Consider the following 26,442-nt stretch of genomic DNA (forward strand, 5'->3'; position numbering starts at 1 on the left):
TATTCTCAGATTAATAATCACAACACATTATCACTAAATGAGGCAGAGAGGAAACTAAACATCTGACACACAGAGCAGGACAGAGGAGGTGACTTAGGCAGAGATGGAGAAAAAACAGGAAATGCAGACTGGGGCCATAGTAGTGCTGAAGCTAACAGTATGCTAGCGACCCTTTAACATAGTTCCCAAACGTAAATACAGCCACAGAAAACAGGTATAAAAGAAGCTTATGTGTTAGAATAACACAGAAATGTCTCAGTAAATGGTTATTAGATCAAAGTGAGAGTATCTGAAAGGCCAAACAGATCCACAAATGGGAAGTGATGCAATAAGCTTTACCCACACAATGGTTTGTGATTTTTGAAATGATCACTTTATTTGTGGAAACAAAATGGCAATCTTAGCTTCCCTACAAAAATCATAAAAATCTTGTCTTGATCTTATAAACCCGTATATCAGATATGGTCCATGCAATATTTGGTAGTCGGATATTTTTATCACAAACCAGAAAAGTAGAACAGTTGGAGTTATTGGATTTTCAATTTAAAATAAAAATGAAATTGGAAAAAAAAGCCCACGAAGAAACTGATATTTACTTTCATTTTCTTTTTAAATTTAATATATTAGTAACACAAAATATATGGATCAGAGAATCGAACAATTACCCATTTTTCCATATTCATACACAGTCATCTAATTCTACGACTATGATATGTGTCCAGAAACACAGATCACCAGGCTATCACAGTGGGCACAGTAAACAGCTCAGTGCACACATTAATCTCCGTTTATTGAAAAAATATTTAGAATCAAGCATGATAGATTAATTAAATGTCATTGAAGATTCTGACACATTAGTAAAAAAACAAGCTGTTTCTTTTTTTATTACTTGTTTCAGAGGGTGAAATCCCATTACTAAAATATGCACACACCATATGTCATCTCTTCTTCCTTAGATTGTAGTGAATCATCAACCCCCATATCAACAATGTGGTGCTTATAATGGCAACACACAGAACATCTCTGTTCAATGACATACACAGAAAGAGTAATGGGAAATAATCCTTACCTAGTTCTGAGTGAGTTTAAGCATGCACAATGGAAATAAAAGCCAAACATTGAAATAATGTTTAATTAACTGCTGAATGGTATATTTCTTTATTTAATTGAGTACTGTTCTAAATAAGATAACTTTAGCGATATAACAGAAATATTTGTCAGGAAACTCAAAACATTAACAGAGAATTTAAAAAATAAACAATGAAATTACTTCATTTAATTAAAAAGCAGTCCTTACACAGCTGTTCTCCATTTTCTGTGTACAATTAAACCATTAACTATGAAGAAACTTCACATGGATGGCTTCATGGTTTTTATATCTCCTACATTTAAATTGTCTTCTAATTCTTGACTCTCACTCTTGCTTTTTGGAGCGTCCCCTGAATGTGTCCATAAGGTTGAAGGCTCCCAGGTACTGACCCAGCATAACGCCTTGCTTCATGGGCAGAATACTGTTAAGAGAAAGACAAAGAAATATTTAGAGTCCCAAAAGGTTTTGAATGTTAAACGAATGGATTAATTAGTACACAGAGCCAAGAAAAATTATTTGGCCCATTACAGATTTCTTCTGTTTTTGCCTTTTGGTCTCAAATGCTTCAGATGATCAAATACATTTTATTACCACAAGGATAACCGGAGGGAATAGAAAAGGCAGCTTTCAAATAATAACTGCATTTATTAAGAGAAAAAAGCAAACCAGACCAACTTGGCCCTGTATGGAAAAGTTAGTTGCCATCCCTAATTACAACATGAATGTACCAATGATTAGCTACATTGTTGTTTTAATGTCACTAGTCATAGTCATGTCTAAGTACTGGCAAACGTGTAGAACCAGTAGAAAAGCTAAATAGAACCTGCCTGACAAGATAAACGAGGTTAAGATATCTCAAAATCCAAAACAACTGACCTAAAGAGATTTAAAAAAGTTACGAAAACATATCATTGACATTTTTCAAAAGGAAAATGTTGCAAAGCCACTTCTAAGACTTTGGGATTTAGTTATGTATTAACCATCTAGTGAGCTGGTCTGCCAACCATAATTCCAAGAGTGCATCAAGGGCTCATCCAGGGGGTCCCTAAGAACACAGAACATCTAAAACTCTGCTGGCCTCGACCGCTTCATTTACCTATGATGTTCTCGCTTCAAGACTGAGTAAAAATTTTATCTTTGGGAGACTTCCAAGACCAAAACCACTGGTGACCCAAAAGAACACAAAGGCCTGTCTCACATTAACCAAAAAACATCTTAATTTCCCCAAAATGTTTGGGAACTTATTTTGTTGACTGACAAGGCAAAAGTGTAACTTTTTGGAAGTTGTGTGTCTATCTATATCAGGCATAAAACTATCATAATTTCAGAAACAAACATCTGAAACAGAACTTGACATAAATAATGGAACAATAAAAACTGCTTTCCATCAAAAAATCGTAAAGGAGAATGTTTGGCAATCAGTTTGTGACCTTAAGCTCAAGTGCTTTGAGTTATACATTGAACCAATGATCTTAAGCAAAGACAAGACCACCTCTGAAGGCTCAAATACAAAAAGAAGGTTCTGGAGTCACCTTGCCAAAGTCTAGACTTAAATTTCTCATACAGGCTGTCATGCTTTAAAACCCCCCAATTTGCTGAATGAAAATAATTCCGCAAAGAAGAATGGGCTAGAACCCCTCCACAATGAGTTAAGTTATCATGAAAATGTGAGGTCAGTTGTTGCTGCTAAGGCTGGCACAATCAGTTATTATGTTCTGGGGACAAGAACTACTTTTTCACATAGGTCCAGGTTGGTTTGGATAACTTTTGTTTTCTTTCATAAATGAAAACATTATTCACATAGGTTATCTTTGTCTAATATTTTTGATGATCTGAAACATTTAAATGTGACAAAAAAGCAAAAAGAGATCAAATCTGTAAGCAGATAAATATTTTTAACAGCTCTGTATAAGATACCCATCAGTTAAAACAACGCGACCAATGGGATCTCATCATCATGGGCTAACATAATTAAGTACGAATTCTATAAATTATACTTACACAGAAACCACTGTAAAAGCACAAACAATAATTGTCTTGTCCTGAACACAGACACACTAAATAGTTTAACTAAATAGGAGATCTTTAAATAATAATCATTATCAAGCTAAAAAAAAAAAACCATAAGCAATTATTCCTATAAAAAAAATTAACTTTTTTTTTACATTTCATAACAGGAAATGTTTTCACTAGACAACAAAACAATCATGGGATTAAATGTTTTTAGGAAAAATTTGGTTACATTGTAAAACCTGAAACTCTGAAAAACAATAAAAGCAAAATAAAAAACTGAAAAGAAATTACATTCGTAAAACAAACTGAAATGAATTTCATAGAACCCAATGGTTGGCAGCCCAACCCCCAGTACTGGGGGCATAATTTCACTTGTCTTCTTCTACTTTATTTACTGCAAGATCCATTAGTTAAACATAAACATATGTGGTATCCACCGAAATAGTAGAATCTTGGCTAAAAGCTGATCTAAACCATTTCTACAAACACAGTTAAAACTAAAGGCAGTTGTATCAGAAAATAAACAAACTCCCCAAAATGACGCAACAGCAAACCTTGGTCTCAGGTGTTCACCACACGGCTTCTACACACACAACCAACATGTCTGCTGTAAGCAAGAGTTCATAGATTCCAAAAATTACATTTTGTAGCAATCCATGCAGGTTTTACTCAACCAGCAGCAAAGGCAGGCCAGAATTATTACAAGCTGTGTTTCCACTGACCATCAAATTGTGCAAAATGTAATTACGAAAAAAAAAAAAAAAGAAAGCACGTAATGGAAACACGGCTATTTCGAAAAAACTCCTGTTTTTTGATGAAAAGTTTTTGCGCTAGGATAAGGTGGCTTTTTGGCCGTTTCGAAATTGCTGTATTTCGCAAAACTGCAATGGAAACACTTTTTCACCTCACACAAATCACGTGATCAACAACCGGATGGTACTACTGGCGAAAAAGACAAAGAAAACAACAAGAAGTAGCAGGAGGATGATGGCGCGTCATGTTTGGATCCACCAGGAGACGGACTATTTTTTAAATTTAGTTTGCTACAGGGGCATTAACCAGCATCTTAGATTCCAAACAGCAAAGAAATGCGAGCATTTACCAAGATCTTGAAGCCACCATAACGTCGCCGCCATGTATTTTAATGAGTTACCGCGTGAACAAACTCATTCACGTGTGATTTTAATTGTATTTCTTATTTAATAGAAACACCAGAATTGCGAAATTTTGTTTTTTCAACATTGGCAGAATATCAACAAAGTTTTGCACACATTTGTAATGGAAAATTAAGCTACTGCCATTTGAAATACAATTATTAACATAATGATTGTTGAGTATGTCAATTCTCAGAAAAATTCAGTTAGATTTGCACGTTATTTTGAGCTCAAACTTCACAAAACTCCGTTGGGTTTAAGAAGTTAATTGGATCTCATTAACACCAGTAATTATCCTTGTCAGTCACTGTGGCGTCAGGAATAAATTTGACTATGGTTGCTGGTATCTCTAATATTAAAACATGGGGGCGATGCGTGGCATTGCAGTAGAGCATGCGACCCATATATGGAGGTTTCAGTCCTCAACACACCTCCATCTATCGATCTAGTTTACCAGTTCCTGGGTGGTTTTTTGAAGGATGGGTTTGATTATGGCAGATTTCAAAGTGGGGGAAATGTGACCAGAATGGAAGGATCCACTCTCATAGGGATTCACTATGGTAGTGATGACAGGACTGAGAGATAAGGAGATGACTGCTGGTAGGAAAAAAAAGTACTTTAGAATTACCTGGGTTATTTGAGACTGTTTATGAGTAAAATAGGGATCAATATTCCTTGAAGGACCTTGGATATATTTTGCGGTGCTCCTGATAAGCTAGCTTGTGGAGTTGCAGACCAGAGGCTAAAAAGCAGTTCTCAAGCCCTTGACTAGCGGTCTTCATTTTCCTCATCTCAGGGGTAAACCAGAGGCCTGATCTTAAAATCAGTTCAGAACAGTGGCGATTGCTCTAAGACTGCAAGGGAAGCTCAGCTCCCCCTAAAATGTCAAAAAATAAGTGATCAAATACATACTGTTGTGTGTACATGTCATTGACTAAATATGTGCTACAACACGCTCAACTTTTGTTCAGAATCAGCTTCTTATCACTGGTGACGACGTGGCTTTCCTCTCACTCAGTCCCGCAGCTTCACAGTGCTTTAAACAGTGAGTTCAATAGCGAAACAAAAATGCTGGGCTTTGTCCCGCCCATCGGACGCTCAGCATCTCTGGGGGTCTATGGGGCAGTGGGCTGTCCTCGGCTGGCCCGGACGCTCAACTTCTGCATGATGATTGGATGATCTGTCTGAGGCTGAATCCCTTTTTGATTGACAGCAAAATTAGCGAATCAGCGATCTTGAAATTGAGCTTCCCCTCCTTGAAAGACCAGCATCTGCCACTGGTTCAGAATTTATCTTTTTTTTTAGATTTGTAAAATAAATCAGGCGTTTTGGCTTGATGGCACTGTCCAGAGAGGGAAGCTCCATGGAAATAGCTTTGTGATTGGAGACTCCCATAAAATAAGCAGAGAGATGTTGAAATCCTTATCCAGAATGTGCCCCTGAATAAGGCATTCTTTCTTAGTCAAAGATTGCAGATTGAAAAGTTTAATTGTAAGACGTGACGCAGCCATATATCTTTCAATAGGCCTGGGAAGAATAAAATCCACTCCGTGTTTTTTATCCTGCAACACGTAAGAAACGAGATGTAGTTGCATTAGAACTACAAATCCAATAAGCTACCGTGCTCCGAAGACATCAGCGCTGTGCGCATGGCTGACCGACATGGATGATCCAGTTTGACGGACACTGAACTTTCTCCGGGAGCTTCTGTGGACATAGAGAGGTTGGCAAAAAAAGTCCTAGCCTTGTCACGATGGAGATGTCTATCAGGGACGTTGCTATGATTGAGGCCTTAAAAACACAGCAGTAGATTAGCCAAAGCATCTTGCTAGCCGAGGAGGGAGATTCACACAGTGGCACCTGCATACTGGAATATAAAGTCCCATGAATGAACAAACCAATATCCAACACCGCAGCAAAGTCCAAGGACTGCAGACTGTTCCAACAAAATCAAACAAACTAGAGAAGCAGCAAACACACAACACCAGAATCTTCTCCGCACTTCTAATTAAAACTTAAAGGTGTTGTTCCCATTGATCATAATGGATATTGTCATTAAAATAATTAATTGGCTGTTGAACACTGCCTCCACACCTGGGAGCTCCACAGACTGCAGCATGCTTTAAAACAGGCTTAAAAATCATTTCTTTTTGCCTATTGTTTTTGATGGTCTCCCTTTACCTGTTTTGTCCTGTTCCTATTTTTCTTTGTATCTATTGCACTCACTACATTTGCTTATGTTTTGTATTAAATGTTTTTTGACTGCTGCACTTTGAGATCTTCTGTAAACATAAAGAGTATTATAAATAAAATGTATCATTATTAATATTATTAGTGGTAGTAGCTGACAGTGTTTACTTAATAAAGACAGTTTTCTATACCATCCATCCACACACACACACACACACACACACACACACACACTGTGATGTTTCAGGCTGAAAATGAATTACCAGTTTGGCAGCAATCAGAAAATTTTGAAAGAAGGTTTTAAAAAATACTATTTGTTGTGATTTATTTGTTGTCAGAATTATGCTTGTCCTTTCCTAATGTTAGCAGCTTTTGAATGACTAATAAACCTCCTTAACAATGACGGTATTCAAAGAGGGAACAAACAATGGCAAGAGAAAAGAAAACACTGTTAAAAGCCTAAATACAATAGCTTTTATGTAAAAAGAAAGGATGTGACAGTCAAAGTGCTTTCAAGAGACAAGAATCTTTACAATATAAGGAATAATCACTCTAAATAGAAAAGGAGAAACAAGAGGAATGCTGTCTGCGTGTTTGAAGTGCCATCCTGGTCACATTAGTCTGAGTGTGGAAATGAACTTGCTAGTCCAGGAAATAATTCAAAAACAGCATGTTTTGGCAGAGCCTCTTCGCTGTTTTATTCTTTCAATTTATACATTGAGGAGTTTGGCTTGGCTTCTTATTTCTAGTTAAACAAACTTTTAAAGGGTTCATTTTCTAAGTATTGCTTACGGTGACCAAATGTCTCGATTTGTTTGGGACTGTGCCACATTTTTCACTCCTGTTCCGGTGTCCTTCAAACAGAAACAATGTCCCGCATTTGATTGGGTCAAACAACAACTAGTTGTTGCCTCACAACGGAACTTAACACTTTTCTGAGTACAGATTTTACGCTCCATTTTGCATCATAACATCATTGATACGAGAGCGATCCAACTCTTTCAATGCTTTCCTTAACTCTCTCTCTGCTCCAACAAAGTTTGACCCATTGTCCGAACGAATGATAGAAACCTGTCCTTTTCTGCTTTGAAAATGACGCAGAGCATTAATGCATGAATCTGTATCCAGAAACTGGGCAACTTCAACATGTACAGCTCTGACAGTTAAACATGTGAAAAGTACTCCATAACGCTTGACCTTAGCACGACCTCTTTTAACATCAAAAGGGCCAAAATAATCCACACCTGTGTTGGTGAATGGTGGTTTATCAGGAAGCAAACGGTCTTGTGGCAGATATGCCATTTTTTGCTGTCCAGGCCTGGCATACAGTCTCTTGCAGAAGTTGCACTCTGAGATAACCTTTCTCACAGCTGCATTAGCTGATGGTATCCAAAATCGTTGTCGCATCCTGGCCAAAACATGATTCCTGCCACCATGTCCTGTCTCTTGGTGAATATGATGAAGGATGAGATGGGCTATTTTGTGCTATGTATGCAGAATAGCTGGATCCTTGGTCTCCTCTGGCATTTTCAATTTGTTTAGCTGCCCTCCTACTCTTAACACACCATCTTGCAAGTATGGATCTAATCTAAAGATTGAACTGGATCTTTTCACCTGTGTGCTCCCTTGTTGCAAAGTGTTGATTTCGTCAGCATATGCTTGTTTCTGGCTGAACTTGACAAACTCTGTTTCTGCTTCAGACAAATCTTCAACAGTGTGCATTCTTTTATCCAACTTCCTTTTGAGTTTGGCCTTCTGTTGTTCAATCGAAACTTTGAGTTGCTCTGGTTTAGTTTCGAATTGTTGCACGTTTAGTTCTGTTTCTTTTCTCTTTTTGCTTAGATAGCTCAGAATCTTTCTCAAGCGTAGAATCCAAGCAATAGCCTTTTTGAGTTTATGCCAACTAGAGTAACACTCAATAAGTTGACTCAGCAACTCATCTTTCTGACAAGGTTTTGTACATGTCATTGCAACTGTTGTCCTTATTTCATCAGGTTCCATCGAACTTGAATGTTTAGGCTGTTTAGGCCAGTGCTCTTGATTTAATAGAAAACTTGGTCCTTGACACCAACTTTTGCTTTTAATGAAAGTTTCAATCTTCAGACCTCTTGATGCCAGATCAGCTGGATTTTGTGCGCTACTGACATACTTCCACTGAGATCGATCTGTCAGTTCTCTGATCAAAGAGACTCGATTTGCCACAAACGTTTTAAAACAAAGGACATCACTTTCAATGTAACTCATTACTGTAGTACTGTCTGTCCAGAAGATTGATTTTTCCAATGGTACTTGAAGTTCTTCTCTCAGCATCCGATCAATCTTGACTGCAACCACTGCTGCTGTTAATTCCATTCTGGGAATGGTCATTTGTTTAAGTGGAGCAACTCTGGATTTTCCCATCAAGAATGACACTCGTGTCTCTCCTTGTTCATTAGTCAACAAAAGATATGTGACAACTCCATATCCATCTTGACTGGCATCGGAGAAGAGATGAACTTGCGCAGATTTTGTGGGCCCAAATGATGCAGGCTTAACACACCTGCTCACACTGAGTTCAGAAAGTATGTCAAAATTCGACAACCACTTTAACCATGTATGTCGTGATTGTTCTGGGATTTCTTCATCCCAGCCGAGCTTTTCTTTACAAAGCTCTCTCAAAATGAGTTTAACAGGTAAGAGAAGTGGTGACAAAAACCCTAGAAGATCATACACAGAGCTGACGACAGATACAATGCCTCTTCTAGTGCATGGCTTGTTTGACAGAAGAACTTTGAACTTGAAGCTGTCAGAACTTGTGCACCATTGCATGCCCAAAGCTCGTTCGACAGAAAGCTCAGTCAGTCAGTCAGTCATTTTCTACCGCTTATTCTATAGTGGGTCACGGGGAAACTGGTGCCTATCTCCAGCAGTCTATGGGCGAGAGGCGGGGTACACCCTGGACAGGTCGCCAGTCCATTGCTGCTGTTGCTCATCCACCAAGTTAAATGGAAACCACCGCTTTGACACAATCTCATCAGTTCTTTTGCAAGTTTAACTGCTACTTCTGTCGGTACTGACTTTAGGCAGTCATCCATGTAGACGTTCGTCATAACTGTCTGTGCTGCTTCTGCTGAGATATTTTTGGCTCCACCTTCAGCGGTTCTTCTCAAAGCATATGAAGTGCAGCTAGGAGAAGACGTGGCTCCAAACAGGTGTACACACATTCTGTACTCTGCGGCTTCTTCAGCCATGTCACCATCCGGCCACGATAGAAAACGCAGCAAGTCTGCATCCTCAGCTGGAACTTACACTTGGTAGAACATAGACTCGATATCTGCCATCATGGCAAGAGGTTCTTGTCTAAATCTGAACAACACTCCAATGAGGGTGTTCGTGAGATCAGGTCCTTGCAGTAATTGATCATTCAATGAAACTCCCTGATAAGATGTGGTGCAATCAAACACTACTTTCAGCTTTTTCTTTTTTGGATGGTAGACTCCATGATGTGGAATGAACCATATTCGACCAACACTGCGACGAAGTTGTTCTTCTGGGACCTTTACAGCATAACCTTTCTCTAGTATGTTGTCCATGAAAGCCTTGTAGTCTTGTCAAAAGTCTGGGTTTTTACTAAGCTTCCTCTTTAAAGAGTTAAGCCTTTGTTCAGCAATATCCGGGTTGTATGGCATTATCACCTTGTCATCTTTCAGAGGCAGCTTGATGTAATAATGACCATCAATGAGCTGTACTGATGTAGTTACATCATGCATGAACTGCTTATCCTGCTGGGATTGCTCTTGTTTATCTTCATACTGTCGTTCTGGGAAATCTGCATTGTATTGTTTCACCAGCATGTCTTCAATGTTCAATACAGATATCCGATTGACAAGAAAATCTTGTTTTTCAGTGACACAATTCCTTAACCTGACATTTGCTTACTGGTCCATTTATCACCCAACCCAGAGCTGTTTTCACGGCATCTGGTCCATCATTCTGGCTGTTGATGATTTTCCATGGCTCCATAGCCTTATGTGCGTTAGCTCTAATGAGAGTCCAATATCTGACTCTAGTCTTGGAAGACGAACTTGCTTCAGGTAGGGCCATTTCTGCAAATCTTGTTCTGGTATATTACCCTTTGTTGCTGGGATGTCTGGTTGAGTGATTTCTCCCTTTTTTCCTCGAATATTTTACTCATTAGCCAAATCCTCTGTGCTACCCTGATCCAGAAATGCATAAGTCTTGATGATCTTTCTGTTTTTCTTGCGTCTTATCTGCACAGGTACAATGGGGAGTATGCATTTAGTTTCTCCGGCCCCGGTGACTTCACCTTCTTTGCATCCAGCTGACACGAGAGCAGTTGTGACTTCACTTCTGTTTTGTGGGTTGTCATCTACAAAATTTTCTTCTGATACAGCATCCTGTTTTACCACATGTAAAATAGTAGGGTGCTTAAGAGAACAATCAGAACATGAGGCCTTTTTTTGCAAACCTCATGTAGGTGACATGCGGTTAGACACCCAAAACAAAGACCATGCGACTTTAAAAAATGCATTCTGTCCATGGCAGGTTTTTCTTTAATTTTGTTGCAAACGTTCAAAGCATGCCTGTTCTCACAATAAAGACACGGGCTTTGAAATGCACTGGTTGTCTTGAATGAAGAAGTCGTTCTCTCACGTTGACTCTTTGTAGCATCTTTTCCATTGGATGATATATTCACAGCATAACTGCTTCCCCTTGAAAGGCATTTTAATTGGCCATATTTCATCTTTGCACTGCTCTGACTACTTAGAGTGACATCAAGAATATCTCCAAACAGCAGATCATTGGCAACTTTCGCTTGTTGGTAGATGAACTCTACAAGATCCGGAAATTCGGCTTGTGTTCCTTTTCTTTCTTGAACGTGGTAAGCATGGCTTCTCCACTTTCCTTTCAACTTGTATGGTAATTTACACAAGATGTTTTTCATATTTGTTGGATTGTTCATTTCACTCATATAGTCCACACCATTCACTGTGTTGGAACATCCGATCAGAAACAATGCAAATACATTCACTCCCTTTCTGTCATCTGGTTTTATCTGAGGCCATTGAATTGCCTTTTTGGTATATGCTGTGGCAATGGTAAACCTATCTCCATAGTGCTGCTCAAGCAAAGTCCTTGCTTCTCTGTAAGCTCTGTCTGGTTTCATGTGCTCACAGCTGCGTACAAGATCTAGTGCTTCTCTGCCTGTGAACTGCTCTAGATAGTACAATCGATCTTGTTGACTGTCAGTTTGGTTCTCAATGGCATGTTCAAAGGCTCTTATGAAAGATCTGTAGGTAAGAGGGTCACCCGTGAATACTGGAATTTCTCTATAAGGAAGTCGGGAAAGACTTTGCTGTTTTGTGAGCATCTCAGTATGATGATTTTGTTGCTGCAAAACCTGGTACAGATCATCTGGAAAGAAATCAGAAGGCTGGCCATGTTTTGTAGCACATTGCGAGTAAAACTTCCTTGATGTAGGAGGGAGATCAGCCTCCGTCTGATGTCCATCATCAAATATTTCTTGCTTTACTGGTTTGTCCGCAGAATGAACAGATTCAGTTTTAAGTTTTAGAATAGCTCGTAAAGAATCAACCACAGACTTCTGGGTATCTTCACTCTCTTCATACACCTTTAGTTTAGCATCTGAAATGGCAAGCTAAGTCTCAATTTATAGCTGCTCTTTTGTTAACTTCAAACAGGTTTCTTCTAATTCAATTGCTTCTTTATTTTTTATAGCTGCTGCTCTAGCTAAAAGCACCTCACGATCTGTTTTAATTTTCAGTTGCACTGAACTTGTACTTGTTCTTTGGGATGCCTTGCTTGTAACTGAACTGGTCCTGGAAAAACTGTCATGTGGTCCTACATTCCCCTCTGGAGAGCACTTTGCACCTTTTGTCCATTATTTAATGCCTTGTAAGAAAACTCAGAATGATTTCTAATTAGTCCGGTATTACATATTTACATTTAGGTTTTAAAAAATGGAAAAACTTCTATCTTTTTGCCATTTTGTTTTGAAATGGGAAAACCAAAGAATGAATCATACACAGATTCTTCCAGCCTATCACCATGACCCAATTTCCAATGAAAATATTTTGGAAATTGGTACCGTCAAAAAAGTCTTAAGGAAAACTTAACGGCCCTTTGACCCACTCCACTTTACCCGAAAGCCTAACAGAGGATTGCAAGATGCCGTTTAAGTGGCTTTTTAAGTGGAAATTAGTGCTTGAAAGCAGTGGCTTTCAAGCACTAATTTCTTCAAGTTTTAACATGATTCAGTCCATAATTTTAGCAAACGAGCTTTTAGATTTTTTCTTTCACTAAGCAACAATTTTGTTTTCTTTAAACATATATAATGCAGAGATTGAGAGTCAGTCAGTGTTTCTCAGCCAAGGATGAATCTCATTTCCTAGGGTTACCTGAACCCTGAACTCCTCCACCTTCCTCACCTATCTGTTAGCACTTAATTCAACAGCAGCTCATTTGACAGAAATCAATTGAATAAAGTGATCAGGAAGGCCAGCTCTCTCGGGGATTCGCCATCGACCCAGTGCAGCTGGTGGGAGACAGGAAAACTAGCTAAAGGGTTACTCACTCCCTGTATTTTTTTCACAAATGTAAAGTTCTTCATTTACTGTTTTATTATAGCTCTCTGGTTTGTTTCTATTTGATATCACTTAGCTGTTGATACACAGGGACATTTCATGTTCTGTCTGATTCATTTCTATTCAATCTACCTGGCTAATGTTTGCTCCCTGGCTAACAAAATGAATGAATTATAGCTTGGCAGATCACACTTTTCTGTTTAACTGAATACTAAATGAAACATCAACAAAGTGGAGCTCTTGGGGAAAAAGAAAAGAGGTGAAATGTAGGGCTGGGTAAAAAAATCGATTTAATCAATTTTGGATCGGTTCCATTTAAATTAAGCAATATCAATTCATAAGTCATGAAATCGATCTTTCAACAGTCTCGTGCGTGAGGTCAGGTTCACGTTCAAACACATGCGTGTGTATTCACAAAATGGCCACCGCGAGTAAGGCTGCGCTCAACAAGCCATCCCAACTAAAATCTGATGTCTGGAATCATTTTGGATTCAAAACGACAAAAAATGACAAAGAGCTGGACAGAACCAAAGTGATTTGCAAGATCTGCCAAGCAGAGGTCAGTTATTGTAGAAATACTACAAACTTAAGAAACCACTTGACGAGGCATCATGCTATGCTAACATTAGCATCTAGCAACTAAGAGACTCGATAGAATTACCAGCCGATTCTCTGCGGGCCATTAAGATAACAGAGGCCAACGCAGCTTTTGTTTGTAAAGATTTACGGCCGTACTCGGTAGTAGAAAATGAAGGCTTCAAACGACTCCTTCATGTGCTCGAACCACACTATGTTATGGTGCAACGTAAATATCTGACTGAAACGGTCATCCCCATGATGTACACACGTGTAAAAGACGACATCTTAATGAAAATGGAACCAGCAGAAAGAGTCGGCATAACGTGTGACACATGGACGTCACTGTCAACGCAGTCGTACATGACAGTGACTTGTCAATATATTGACAATGAGTGGTGCCTCATCTCTCATGTGCTAGAGACCACCGAGGTTCACACAAGCCACACAGCTAGTAATATAGCAGATATGTTGATGGGATCCATTCAGAAATGGGGGTTGACCAGCAAAGATCCAGCAGTCGTTACAGACAACGCTGCAAATATGGTTGGTGCGGTGGAGATAATGCACGTTGGCTGCTTTGCGCAAAAACTGAATTTGGCCTCACAAGCAGGTCTAAAGATCCCAGCTGTGTCACGCCTGCTTGCCCGTGTGAGGCGCATAGCAACGTTTTTCCACCAAAGTACGACGGCAAACAAAATACTAAAAGAAAAACAGAAGTTACTTCAACAGCTAGCGCACAAGCTAACAGTTGACGTTGTAACTAGGTGGAACAGTGTGCTGGACATGCTGGAGCGCTTTTTAGAGCAACAGCCAGCCATCTCTGCCACTCTCCTTTCACAAGGAATGAAAAACATTTGTGCACCTTAACAGAGGAGGACGTAACAATTGCCGAAGATTTGGTGCGGGTTTTGCAACCAATGAAAAAAGCCACACTGGTAATGTCTGAGGACAAGCAACCAACTCTATCTGCCATTGCTCCACTTCTCAGCGTGCTCCAGAATGCCTTTTCCCCTAGCCCACAAGACTCCACCCTGGTGAGGGACTTCAAGGCTGCAGTTAGGAATAACTTGCAGACAAGGTAGGCTAAGCTTCCTTTATCTCTCTGTGTGTTTGCAGTATTCAGTGGCAATCAACATTTTAAAAAGATTCTATCATGAATTCCAAAAAAACAAACTTTTTGTTTTGTGTATTACTGATTCGTTGTAGCAGTTAATGATTCATAATTCATGCAATTTTTTTGTTTGTATGTATGCTGTTGCGTCTGTACAAACACAAGGTTTATCCTCACTCATACTGTTATAACTAAAATGATTTGTGAAATGTGTTGAACATATGATGCGCAGAAAGGCACATTGTATGCAGCATCAGCACTGGATCCTCGTTTTAAGACCCTTCCATTCCTGTCTGCTGTAGAGCAAGACTGAAACCTTCTCCAGACTGCAGACTGAGGCTGCCACTGCAGCGTGTGATGTAAGTATTTAGACAAAAAACATGTATTAAATAATAGTTATGTGGGATTGTAAGAAATATTATATAATTTTAGAGTTTATAAATGATTTTCAATCTATTTATTTCTGGGGGTTTTTCCAGTCTTTTTCAACAGCAAAATACTGAGGGTATTGATATCGATAAAGGAGCTCAGGAGATGGGTGAAGCAACTTTGCCCAAGAAGCCTAAGAAATCTAGCACCTTGGAGTCTCTCCTTGGTACAGTCTACACACCAATAGTAAAGAACCATGGACAAAAAACTCCAGCAATGAGGGCTGAAAATGAAATAAGAAGATACAGGGCAGAAAACCCTGATGGGCTGAATGAGAATTCTCTGAACTGGTGGAGGTCAAATGAAAGCATCCGCAGTTGGCTCGAATTGCTAAGCAATACCTTTGTGTCGGAGGGACCAGTATTTCGTCAGAGAGGTTGTTTTCCACTGCGGGTGAAATTGTCACTGCAAAAAGGAGCTGCCTAACCCCGGATCATGTCAATGAGCTCCTTTTCCTTCACAAGAATCTCACATTTAGTGAGAAGTGAGCACAAAGTCACATTGACAGGTCTTGACAGTTTAAGTTTATTTGTAGTTTTGTTACCATTATTATTTAATTTTGAACTTAAAGAAACAGTGCCCTAATGCAGTTTGCAGTTATGGAAACTTGTAGTTCCAAGTACAGTTTTACTTGCACTTCCTTTTTCATTTCAAGTTTGCCCTTTTGAGACTTGACGGTTTTGTTTACAGTTCAATTTTAAGCCCAATTTACAAGTCTGGACTTTCTGTTTTATGTTTTGTTTACGGTGAAGATAAAAAATAAAGTACATTTGTATTTTGTAACTTAGTTGAGCCATTTTAATTATTTAAGACCATAATGAATTTAATTGAATCGAATCGCAAAATAATTGATTCAGAACCTTATGAATCAAAATCGACTCGATTTAGAAAATTAGCCACAATACCCAGCCCTAGTGAAATGTACTAATGCCAAAGTGTTGCAGAAGACGTGGCTCTCACCTGGAGTTATTTTTTTTATTCATTCATTCATCTTCTATGCCACTTACTCCATAGTGGGTCATGGTGGAGCTGTTGCCTATCTCCAGCAGTCTTCAGGCGAGAGGCAGGGTACACCCTGGACAGGTCGCCAGTCCATCCCAGGGCAACACAGAGGCATATGGGAAAAACAACCATGCACACACTCATTCACACCTAAGGGCAATTTAGAGAGACCAATTAACCTAACAGTCATGTTTTCGGACTGTCTGTGGGAGGAGGCCGGAGTACCCGGTGAGAACCCACGCATGCACAGGGAGAACATGCAAACTCCATGCAAAAAGACCCTCGGCCAGTAGTCGAACCCAGGACTTTCTTGCTGCAAGGCAACAGTGCTACCCAACTGCGCCACTGTTTCATTTTAATCAACTTTAAATCTTTCTATTTACCAACGAGTTTTCCTCGCTTGTTCTGGCCAGTGTTTACATCCCACCACAAGCCTGCACATTAGAAGTTGAAAAACAGCTTGCTGAGCTTATAATAGACCCTCTTTTTATTGTTCTTGGGGGTGTTATAACAACGCAAACCTCTCCAATGAAATTCTAAAATCAGACAGCATAACCAGTGTCACACCAAGGACACACACACACTAGACCACTGCTACACATTTTTAAAGAATGCTTATCACGCTGTTACCTGAGCAGCTTTAGGACTTTCTGATCACTGTCTGCTATAACCGTTACTAAGCTGGTAGAAATTATGTGTTAAGGACAGGCCTGCTTTCCAACAGATTGTAGTGTTTTTGAGGCTGCAAACTCACTTCTTCAGTGCAGCGATGAAATACATGCTTTTAGGCAGTAGTAGGTAGACTTGGTCTGTGAGTACAGCATGAATAATCTTCTTGGCTACGCTCTCTGCATTCAGGATTGGCAGGAGTCTTGGCCACCTGTTGAAAACAAACAAAATGAATGAAAAAGAAGATTACAACCACAGAATAATGTAAACTAAAAATACTTTTAGTATACACACAGCAATTTATGCATCAACACTTTCTTGGAAACAAAGTAGAAGTAGTTTTTACTTAAGACTGAACTTTACAGCTTGTTCTGGCAACATAAAGAGATGTTTTTCAGAATACTACTCAAATGCAAGATCTAACTGTCTGCTAGCCAAAATGCACATCATGCTCACCAGCTCAACGATCTCTCCATTCACCTGCAGCACCATTTCTGCAAGGTAAACCTAAACATATAACGATTTCAAAACCATCCTCAGCCAATACAAGCTGGAAAGTTATGGAAGTTTCCAGCTTATGAGAGAACACTACCACAACCTTTTACCAAAACTTGACAAAACCTGATCAAAGTAAATTAAAGTAAAATCTGCAAAAATTAAAGTAAAATAAAAAGTTAATTAAATTTGACCATTTTGGATTGTATGGATAAGGTCACTGCACAGAATTCCTAAGCATGATGATATCAATGGATTTATTCCCAAACCTTTTGAAGAATTTTTACTATTTCAACTTAAATCTGGATGGCCATCAATCTGTCACAAAACACATCCACTCAAGTGTGCACCACACCTCCAGTTAGCTCTTTTATATTTTCTATATCAAACTATATTAATGTAATTTTACTATGTTGCCGCTTCACTTTATTATTTCCGTCTGTATCATTAGTCTGAAACAACATTTAGTGTAATACTACATATAGTGAGCAAAAAGCTTGAAATTTGCCTGTCCATGTGGTATTCAGTGGTAAAACCAAAATGTATACAGTAGAGGCTTGATTGTTTACAGTTGAGAGCCATGTGGATTTTCATGCATCAGACTCAGCTGGTCTTAAACACATGCAGGTTTTCTTGTCCGACTGCTCCATTTTGCCAGAAGATGTAATTCCAATCATTTATATTTTAAACTTGCAGTCGTCTATGGGCTGCCAATACTTTGCCAAAACATCATCTCTACAACCTTGGTGAAAATGTAAACAACCTTCTTAAAGACAGAACAGGGAGTAGTGTAAGAGCTTAGTTCATATAATCCGTAAAATACCCTAAATCCCAAATTTACCTTTGCAGTCATTTTCTATCTCTCTGCAGTATAACTGGGTGTGTCTGCAGATGGTTAGTTAACATGATGGTTTTAAAGTGACTTCAGGGCATTAAAGCTAGTAGCGGCTTACTGAAAAAGTAGGGAGCAGAAGTAGCAGCATCTGGCTTTAACACTCTGCAAGAGTCGGTTTGTGTTTAGGAAGCACCTCTGCAGTAAAATCTGTTGAATAATATAAAAAATATAATATAAATATAATATTTTAATCGTGACTTGCTATTCATAGTGGTTGTTTTTAGCCCAGCGACTAGTAAAGCTTTTAAGACAATGGTGTGCAAAGTCAGTCCTCAATGGCCAATATCCTGCATGTTTTAGTTCTTTCCCTGGTGGAACACACCTGAATCAAATGATTCATTAGCAGGTCTCTGCAGAAGTTTATCAGAATAAGAATTTATTGTCATTGCTCATTAAAAACAACAGCACAATGAAATTCCAGATGTACGGCAACACTCATATTCATCTCTACACATAGGCACAGTCATGCTATTGCACATGATCCCACGTTACCACAGACATTAAATCACAAAAAACCTTGATGAAGGTTATGGGGAGGAGAACAAGGATTGAACAGGGGGAGCATTCCCTTTCAATTCCGGAATGGCCCTGGGAAGAAAATTGAAGTGTCTGTCAGATGGGGGCAAGGAGACAAGGTTGTGCATGGGGTATGTACAACCCTAATTCAAATGGTCAGTGAAGTTGAAACATTGTGTAAATTGCAAATAAAAACAATACCATCATTTGAAAAACCTGTTCAACTTATATGCAAATGGTTACACTTCTAAGGCAAGATATTTTATTGTTTAGAATAATAAATTTTATTGTTTTTTTGCTATTCACAGATTTGTTATTTGATGCTTGCAACATTTTCCAAAAAACATGGGACAGGGTAACAAAAGACTGAAAGTTGAGGAATCCTCCAAAAAGACCTGTTTGCAAAATTCCACAGGTGAACAGGTTCATTGAAAGGAGAATCGCTGAAAGGCTCAGTGGTTCACCAGTAAGGACGGGGCGAGGTTCACCAATTTGTGAACAACTGAGTGAGCAAATAGTCCAACAGTTTAACAACTCATCAACATCTACAGTCCATAATATCATAAAAAGATTCTAGAGAAATCTCTGCACGTAAGCGGCAAGGCTGAAAACCAACATTGAATGCCTGTGACATTAGACCCCTCAGGAGGCACTGCATTAAAAAAACAACATCAATCTGTAACAGATGTTACCACATGGGTTCAGGAACACTTCAGAAAACCATTGTCAGTTAAGACAGTTTATTGCTACATCTGCAAGCTCAAAACTACCAGGCAAAGAGAAGGCATCAACAACACCCAGAAACACTGCCAGCATCTCTGGACGTGGGCTCATTTGACCATAGTTAACTGTAATCTCTACCATGGGTAACTTGCACATCTGTGAAGGCACCATTAATCCTGAAAGGTACAAACAGGTTGTGGAGCAACATATGCTGCCATCTAAGCAATGTCTTTTTCAGGGACCTCCCTGCTTATTTCAACAAGACAACGCCAAACCACATGCAAGTGTTACAACAGCATGGCTTTGTAGTAAAAGAGTGCGGGTACTAGACTGGCATGCCTGCAGTCCAGACCTGTCTACCACTGAAAATGTGTGATGCATTATGAAGCATAACAAATTACAACGGACTGGACGGTTGAGCAACTGAAGTTGTACATCAAGCAAGCAATAAGCAAATACTTATTGAGTGTTGTTAGAAGGAAAAGTGATGTAACACAGTGGTAAACATGCCTCTGTCCCAGCTTTTTTAGAACATGTTGCAAGCATCAAAATCAAAATGAGATAGACCATTTGAATCAGCTGTGTTGGAACAGAGACATCAAAAACTGACAGCACACCAGTCCTTGAAAGCTGGAGCTGGACACCCATATTCTAAGACATTGTAAAACTTCTTATACACGCCCTAAGGTATTCTTCATTTCTCATTTCTATACCGCTTCTTCCATAGTGGGTCGCGGGGAAGCTGGTGCCTATCTCCAGCAGTCTATGGGCGGGAGCTGGGGTACACCCTGGACAGGTCGCCAGTCCATCGCAGGGCAACACACAAACAACAATGCACACACTCATTCACACACCTAAGGGCAATTTAGAGAGACCACTTAACCTAACAGGCATGTCTTTGGACTGTGGGAGGAAGCTTCCGCTCCTGTTCGATTCGATAATTCAAACTTTTACAATCTGGAAGACTGACCATTTATGTGTGCTTATTTTGCTTATATATTGCTTATTTAGTAGTTATTATGTGAGAAGCCACCATCAAGCCACTCAGGTCCTGGTACTGACAGCAAGTAAATATGTTTTCCACATAAAAAAAAACAGACCTTTCTAAAAAAAATTATAGTAATTTATTACTGGAAAACAAAGACAGTATAAGTTGTAGAAACTAAAGTAAGTCACACAGATGCATTAGGAATCAATGAAGTGAGAGTTAAATAATTACAGTAATAGTATTAATGAGGTTAGCATAGGTTAGCCTGTTAGCAGAGACTAACAAGTCCCAGTCCTATGGTTTTAATTTTAAGTCATGAACATGTCATAATGAGGTATCCCTGAAACACTATAAACACAAAAAACAACTAAAAAAGGGCTTAAATGTCACAAAGAATTTAAACAAGTCATTCTCTAAATGTTTAACATATTTTATGAAGGCTTTAAGCCATGCAACTTTCTGCAATCTGTTCAGGGAGTACCCTACCTTTTCCTCATTAGCAGCTGGGATAAACTCCCTAACAAAACTCCCTTACAAGATCCTAAATATGATGTAGCAAAAGAAAATGAATGGATGGATGAAGGCAATCATGACACAACTTCTAAATGCCATTACAAAAACTTAATTTACATAATACTGTCATAATTCTAAACACCATCAACTAGTTAGAGAAACAAGAAAAAATCTTCCCAGGATAGGATAGGGTGGCAGGATGTAAACATGGTGTGAGGAAACAAATGAAGCAGATAATTATTTTATTTTTAAGATACTTTTTTCATGGCAATGGGAGGTTTTCACTGATGTCACTACAGTCGCAGCCTCACTTCAAGTCTGCCATCTTGGGTGTCTCCGTATCACTTCACGCTTTTCACACCATTGCAACATTGCATACTTTTCGACCGTGGAGTCGAAAAAGTATCTAGAGTCGTTACAGCCTCCTGATTAGGCCACGTACCTCAAGACAATTCCAGTCATCCACAAGGTGGAGCCATATGTTGGTTTGTTTAGCGCAAATCCGAACGATTGGCTGCACATAATTTTTTTTTTCTTTTTTAGTGGTGAGGTTGCCATCTCCATCCTTGTCAAAGAGCAAAAAGGCCTGCTTGAACTCACCAATTTGCTCTTCTGTAAGTTGATCAGCCATCTCAGTGTTGGTGCAGCTGTTACTTCACCACAAATTTGGTTTTAAAAAATCCCCGAAAAACTTGCCAGAAGCCCCTGCAACGATAACCAAGCACTCCCGCAAGCTAACTCAAATTTTTAGACAAGAATGCAATAATCTTTTCATAGACACAACATCGGCAAAAATCCATGGTAAGTTCAATATTGCCCTTTATAGGATAATTACATAATAATTATATTACTAGATAATACATTTACAGTATAACGGTAAAGGTAAACTGCAGCCTACATCTAGCTGGTCAAGACGTGAGAGCGCAACTTACTGATGTAGGCTGAGTGCTGGGTGGCAGTGCTGAGTGCCTTTCAAATCCGATTCAGCCACAGTAGTTGGCGTTGTTTATTCAGTGTTTTTGTTTTCTCACACTGATTTTGTCACAGCTAGCAGACTACATCCAGCTGATCAAGTTGGTTGCGTTGTTGTTCTTGACCACCACGCGCAGCACAACCCACATTCGGGCAAGTTTTCCCCATAGTTAAATGAATGGTCTGGAGTTTTGCTTCATTGTTTACACGAAAACAACGAAAACATTCTGCAGCTGCCACCCAAGATGGCGATCGCGAAGTGCGGTCACGTGACTGACATCATTTGAAAACCCCCCCCATTTTTGTTGTTAGAAACTCATTGCCTATGGGTGATGAGCAGCTGCGATCTCGCGAGGGTCGTGCGTAAGTAATATGGCGGCATACTGGTAAACAAACACGACAGAAACAAGCCAATAAATTCAAGCCGAACACATAAACGTGTAAAATACTAACCACTGTCTCATATTTTCCCAATAAAACAAAATGGACAAGGAAACGTGACGTCGCCCGGTACGGCGGAGCCGGAGTCCCACCCTGGAGCCAGGCCTGGGGTCGGGACTCGTCGGAGAGCGCCTGGTGGCCGGGTTGCTCCTCGCGGGACCCGGTCGGGCCAAGCCCGAACGAGAGACGCGAGGCCATCCCCAAGTGGGCCCACCACCTGCAGGGGGAACCGTGAGGGACCGGTGTAAAGAGGATTGGGTGGCGGACGAAGGTGGAGACCTCAGCGGCCCGATCCCCGGATGCTTAGGCTGGCTCTAGGGACGTGGAATGTCACCTCGCTGGGGGGGAAGGAGCTTGAGCTTGTGCGGGAGGTCGAGAGATATCGAATAGAAATAATCGGGCTCGCCTCCACGCACAGCGTGGGCTCTGGAACCCATCTCCTTGAGAGGGGTTGGACTCTCTTCTACTCTGGAGTGGCCCACGGGGAGAGGCGGCGGGCTGGTGTGGGTTTGCTTGTTGCCCCGAAGCTCAGCCGTCTCGTGTTGGGGTTTACCCCAGTGGATGAGAGGGTTGTATCCCTGCGCCTTCGGGTTGGGGAGAGGTCTCTGACTATCATTTCAGCCTACGGGCCGAGTGGTAGTGCAGAGTACCCTGCCTTCTTGGCGTCCCTGTCGGGGGTGCTGGATAGTGCCCCTCCCGGGGACTCCATTATTCTGCTGGGGGACTTCAACGCCCACGTGGGGAACGACAGTGACACCTGGAGAGGCGTGATCGGGAGGAATGGCCTCCCCGATCTGAATCCGAGTGGTGTTTTGTTATTGGACTTCTGTGCTAGTCACGGATTGTCCATAACGAACACCATGTTCAAACATAAGGGTGTCCATCAGTGCACTTGGCACCAGGACACCCTGGGCAGGAGGTCGATGATTGACTTTGTTGTCGTATCATCAGACCTTCGGCCGCATGTTTTGGACACTCGGGTAAAGAGAGGGGCTGAGCTGTCCACTGATCATCACCTGGTGGTGAGTTGGATCTGCTGGAGGAGGAGAAAGCCAGACAGACTTGGCAGGCCCAAACGCATAGTGAGGGTCTGCTGGGAACGCCTGGCGGAGCCCTCGGCCAGGGATGTATTCAACTTCCACCTCCGGGAGAGCTTCGACCAGATCCCGGGGGATGTTGGAGACATAGAGTCTGAGTGGACCATGTTCTCTGCATCTATTGTCGATGCTGCTGCCCATAGCTGCGGCTGTAAGGTCTGCGGTGCCTGTCGTGGCGGCAATCCCAGAACCCGGTGGTGGACACTGGCAGTAAGGGATGCTGTTAAGCTGAAGAAGGAGTCCTATCGGCTGTGGTTGGCTTGTGAGACGCCTGAGGCGGCTGTCGGGTACCGTGAGGCCAAGCGTGCTGCGGCCCGGGCTGTGGCAGAGGCAAAAACTCGGGCCTGGGAAGAGTTCGGTGAGGCCATGGAGAAGGACTACCGGTTGGCCTCGAAGCGATTCTGGCAAACCGTCCGGCGCCTCAGGAGGGGGAAGCAGTGCTTTGCCAACACTGTTTATAGTGGGGGCAGGAGACTGCTGACCTCGACTGAGGACATTATCGGGCGGTGGAAGGAGTACTTCGAGGATCTCCTCAATCCTGCCATCACGCATTCCGTGGTGGAAACAGAGGCTGGGGACTCGGGGTTGGACTCTTTCATCACCCAGGCTGAAGTCACCGAGGTGGTTAAAAAGCTCCGCGGTGGCAAGGCTTCGGGGGTGGATGAGATCCGCCCTGAGTACCTCAAGTGTCTGGATGTTGTAGGGCTGTCATGGTTGACACGCCTCTTCAACATTGCGTGGCGGTCGGGGACAGTGCCTCTGGACTGGCAGACTGGGGTGGTGGTCCCCCTTTATAAGAAGGGGGACCGGAGGGTGTGTTCCAACTACAGGGGGATCACACTCCTCAGCCTCCCTGGTAAGGCCTACGCCAGGGTATTGGAGAGGAGAGTCCGACCGATAGTCGAACCTCGGCTTCAGGAGGAACAGTGTGGTTTTTGTCCCAGCCGTGGAACACTGGACCAGCTCTATACCCTCTACAGGGTGCTCGAGGGTTCATGGGAGTTTGCCCAACCGGTTCACATGTGTTTTGTGGACCTGGAGAAGGCATTCGACTGTGTCCCTCGTGATGCCCTGTGGGGGGTGCTCCAGGAGTATGGAATCGGGGGCCCTTTATTAGGGGCCATCCGGTCCCTGTACGAGCGGAGCAAGAGTTTGGTCCGCATTGCCGGCACTAAGTCGGGCCTGTTCCCATTGCATGTTGGACTCCGGCAGGGCTGCCCTTTGTCGCCGGTCCTGTTCATAACTTTTATGGACAGGATTTCTAGACGCAGCCAAGGGCCGGAGGGGGTCTGGTTTGGGGACCAGTGGATTTCGTCTCTTCTTTTTGCGGATGACGTGGTCCTGCTGGCCCCCTCTAGCCAAGACCTACAGCATGCGCTGTGGCGGTTCGCAGCCGAGTGTGAAGCGGCTGGGATGAGGATCAGCTCCTCCAAGTCCGAGGCCATGGTACTCGACCGGAAAAGGGTGGCTTGTCCTCTTCAGGTTGGAGGGGAGTTCCTGCCTCAAGTGGAGGAGTTGAAGTATCTCGGGGTCTTGTTCACGAGTGAGGGAAGAATGGAGCGGGAGATCGACAGACGGATCGGTGCGGCTGCCACAGTAATGGGGGCGCTGTGCCGGTCCATTGTGGTGAAGAGAGAGCTGAGCCGAAAAGCAAAGCTCTCAATTTACTGGTCGGTCTACGTTCCTACCCTCACCTATGGCCATGAACTTTGGGTCATGACCGAAAGAACGAGATCACGGATACAAGCGGCTGAAATGAGCTTCCTCCGTAGGGTGGCCGGGCACTCCCTTAGAGATAGGGTGAGGAGCTCGGCCATCCGGGAGGAGCTCGGAGTAGAGCCGCTGCTCCTCCACATCGAGAGGAGCCAGTTGAGGTGGCTCGGGCATCTATACCGGATGCCTCCTGGACGCCTTCCTCGGGAGGTGTTCCAGGCACGTCCCACCGGGAGGAGGCCCAGGGGACGGCCCAGGACACGCTGGAGGGACTATGTCTCTCGGCTGGCCTGGGAACGCCTTGGGCTCCCCCTGGAGGAGCTGGAGGAGGTGTCTGGAGAGAGGGACGTCTGGGCGTCTCTGCTGAGTCTGCTGCCCCCGCTACCCGGTCCTGGATAAGCGGAAGACGACGAACGACGAACGGACAAGGAAACCTTGGACACCCTGGAGAGCTACGTGGACGAATGTTTTGATAACACTGTAATGGGCAAGCCACAAAAATCTCCACCCATGGCCACACCAACATCAAAATGCATAAACCATGGGATTGACAAGAATACATTTTTAGAATATCAACAAATTAAATCCATAATAAAAAATAAATTTAGGCTTAAAAAAGATTGGGTTACAAATGCCATCAAGTGTACTAGAGTTCCTAAAAGTCAACCCCCCCTAATTAATGTCTAAGATATACAGGACACTCTCTAATATAGATTAATCAATTTCCCTTCCTATAATGAAATGGGAGGTGGACAAATCAGTCAACTTTGACCAAACATTTTGGTCTCAGATGTTCTAGAACTTTTAAAATGACTAGTAACACCAGTTTACAATTAATACAATATCAAATCCTTCATAGAGTATACTATACAGCTCAATGGATGTTCAGGATGGATTTTGCACCATCTAATACGTGCTTACACTGCACAGGCAATATACCTGACAATTACATCCACGCACTATGGTTATGTACACCTGTTCAGAGGTTCTGGCGCCTGATATGTGAAGACTTATCAAAGTGTCTGAGATGTAATATTTCACCTTCCCCCTCAGTTTACTTGTTGGGCATCTTAGATGATGTCACCATAGAGACAAATTCAGCTCACATGGTTTTCACTGCCTTATGTATCGCTAAGAAAACTATCCTCATGAATTGGAAAAATAAAAACCTTCTTAATATTAACCACTATATAAGTCTGATGATATAAGTCTTGAGACAGCCTCTGCCTCCACATCAGAGTAATCTC

General features: G+C 41.6%; 1 protein-coding gene across 3 annotated transcripts in view; it reads right to left on the reverse strand.

The window, feature by feature from the left end:
- Positions 1 to 350: 350 nt before the first annotated feature.
- LOC124870114 (epidermal retinol dehydrogenase 2-like) overlaps positions 351 to 26,442 on the reverse strand; it is a 46,684-nt gene continuing 20,592 nt past the window's right edge. For all 3 annotated transcript variants that reach the window (XM_047368625.1, XM_047368624.1, XM_047368626.1), the window contains exons 6-7: positions 16,928 to 17,053; positions 351 to 1,511 (exon numbers count right to left, since the gene is read on the reverse strand). In XM_047368625.1, the coding sequence (XP_047224581.1) occupies positions 1,415 to 1,511; positions 16,928 to 17,053 (223 nt within the window). In that variant the 3' untranslated portion in view covers positions 351 to 1,414. The remainder of the gene's footprint in view (positions 1,512 to 16,927; positions 17,054 to 26,442) is intronic.

This window comes from Girardinichthys multiradiatus, chromosome 6 (assembly GCF_021462225.1).
Source record: "Girardinichthys multiradiatus isolate DD_20200921_A chromosome 6, DD_fGirMul_XY1, whole genome shotgun sequence".
Classification (NCBI taxonomy): Eukaryota; Metazoa; Chordata; class Actinopteri; order Cyprinodontiformes; family Goodeidae; genus Girardinichthys; species Girardinichthys multiradiatus.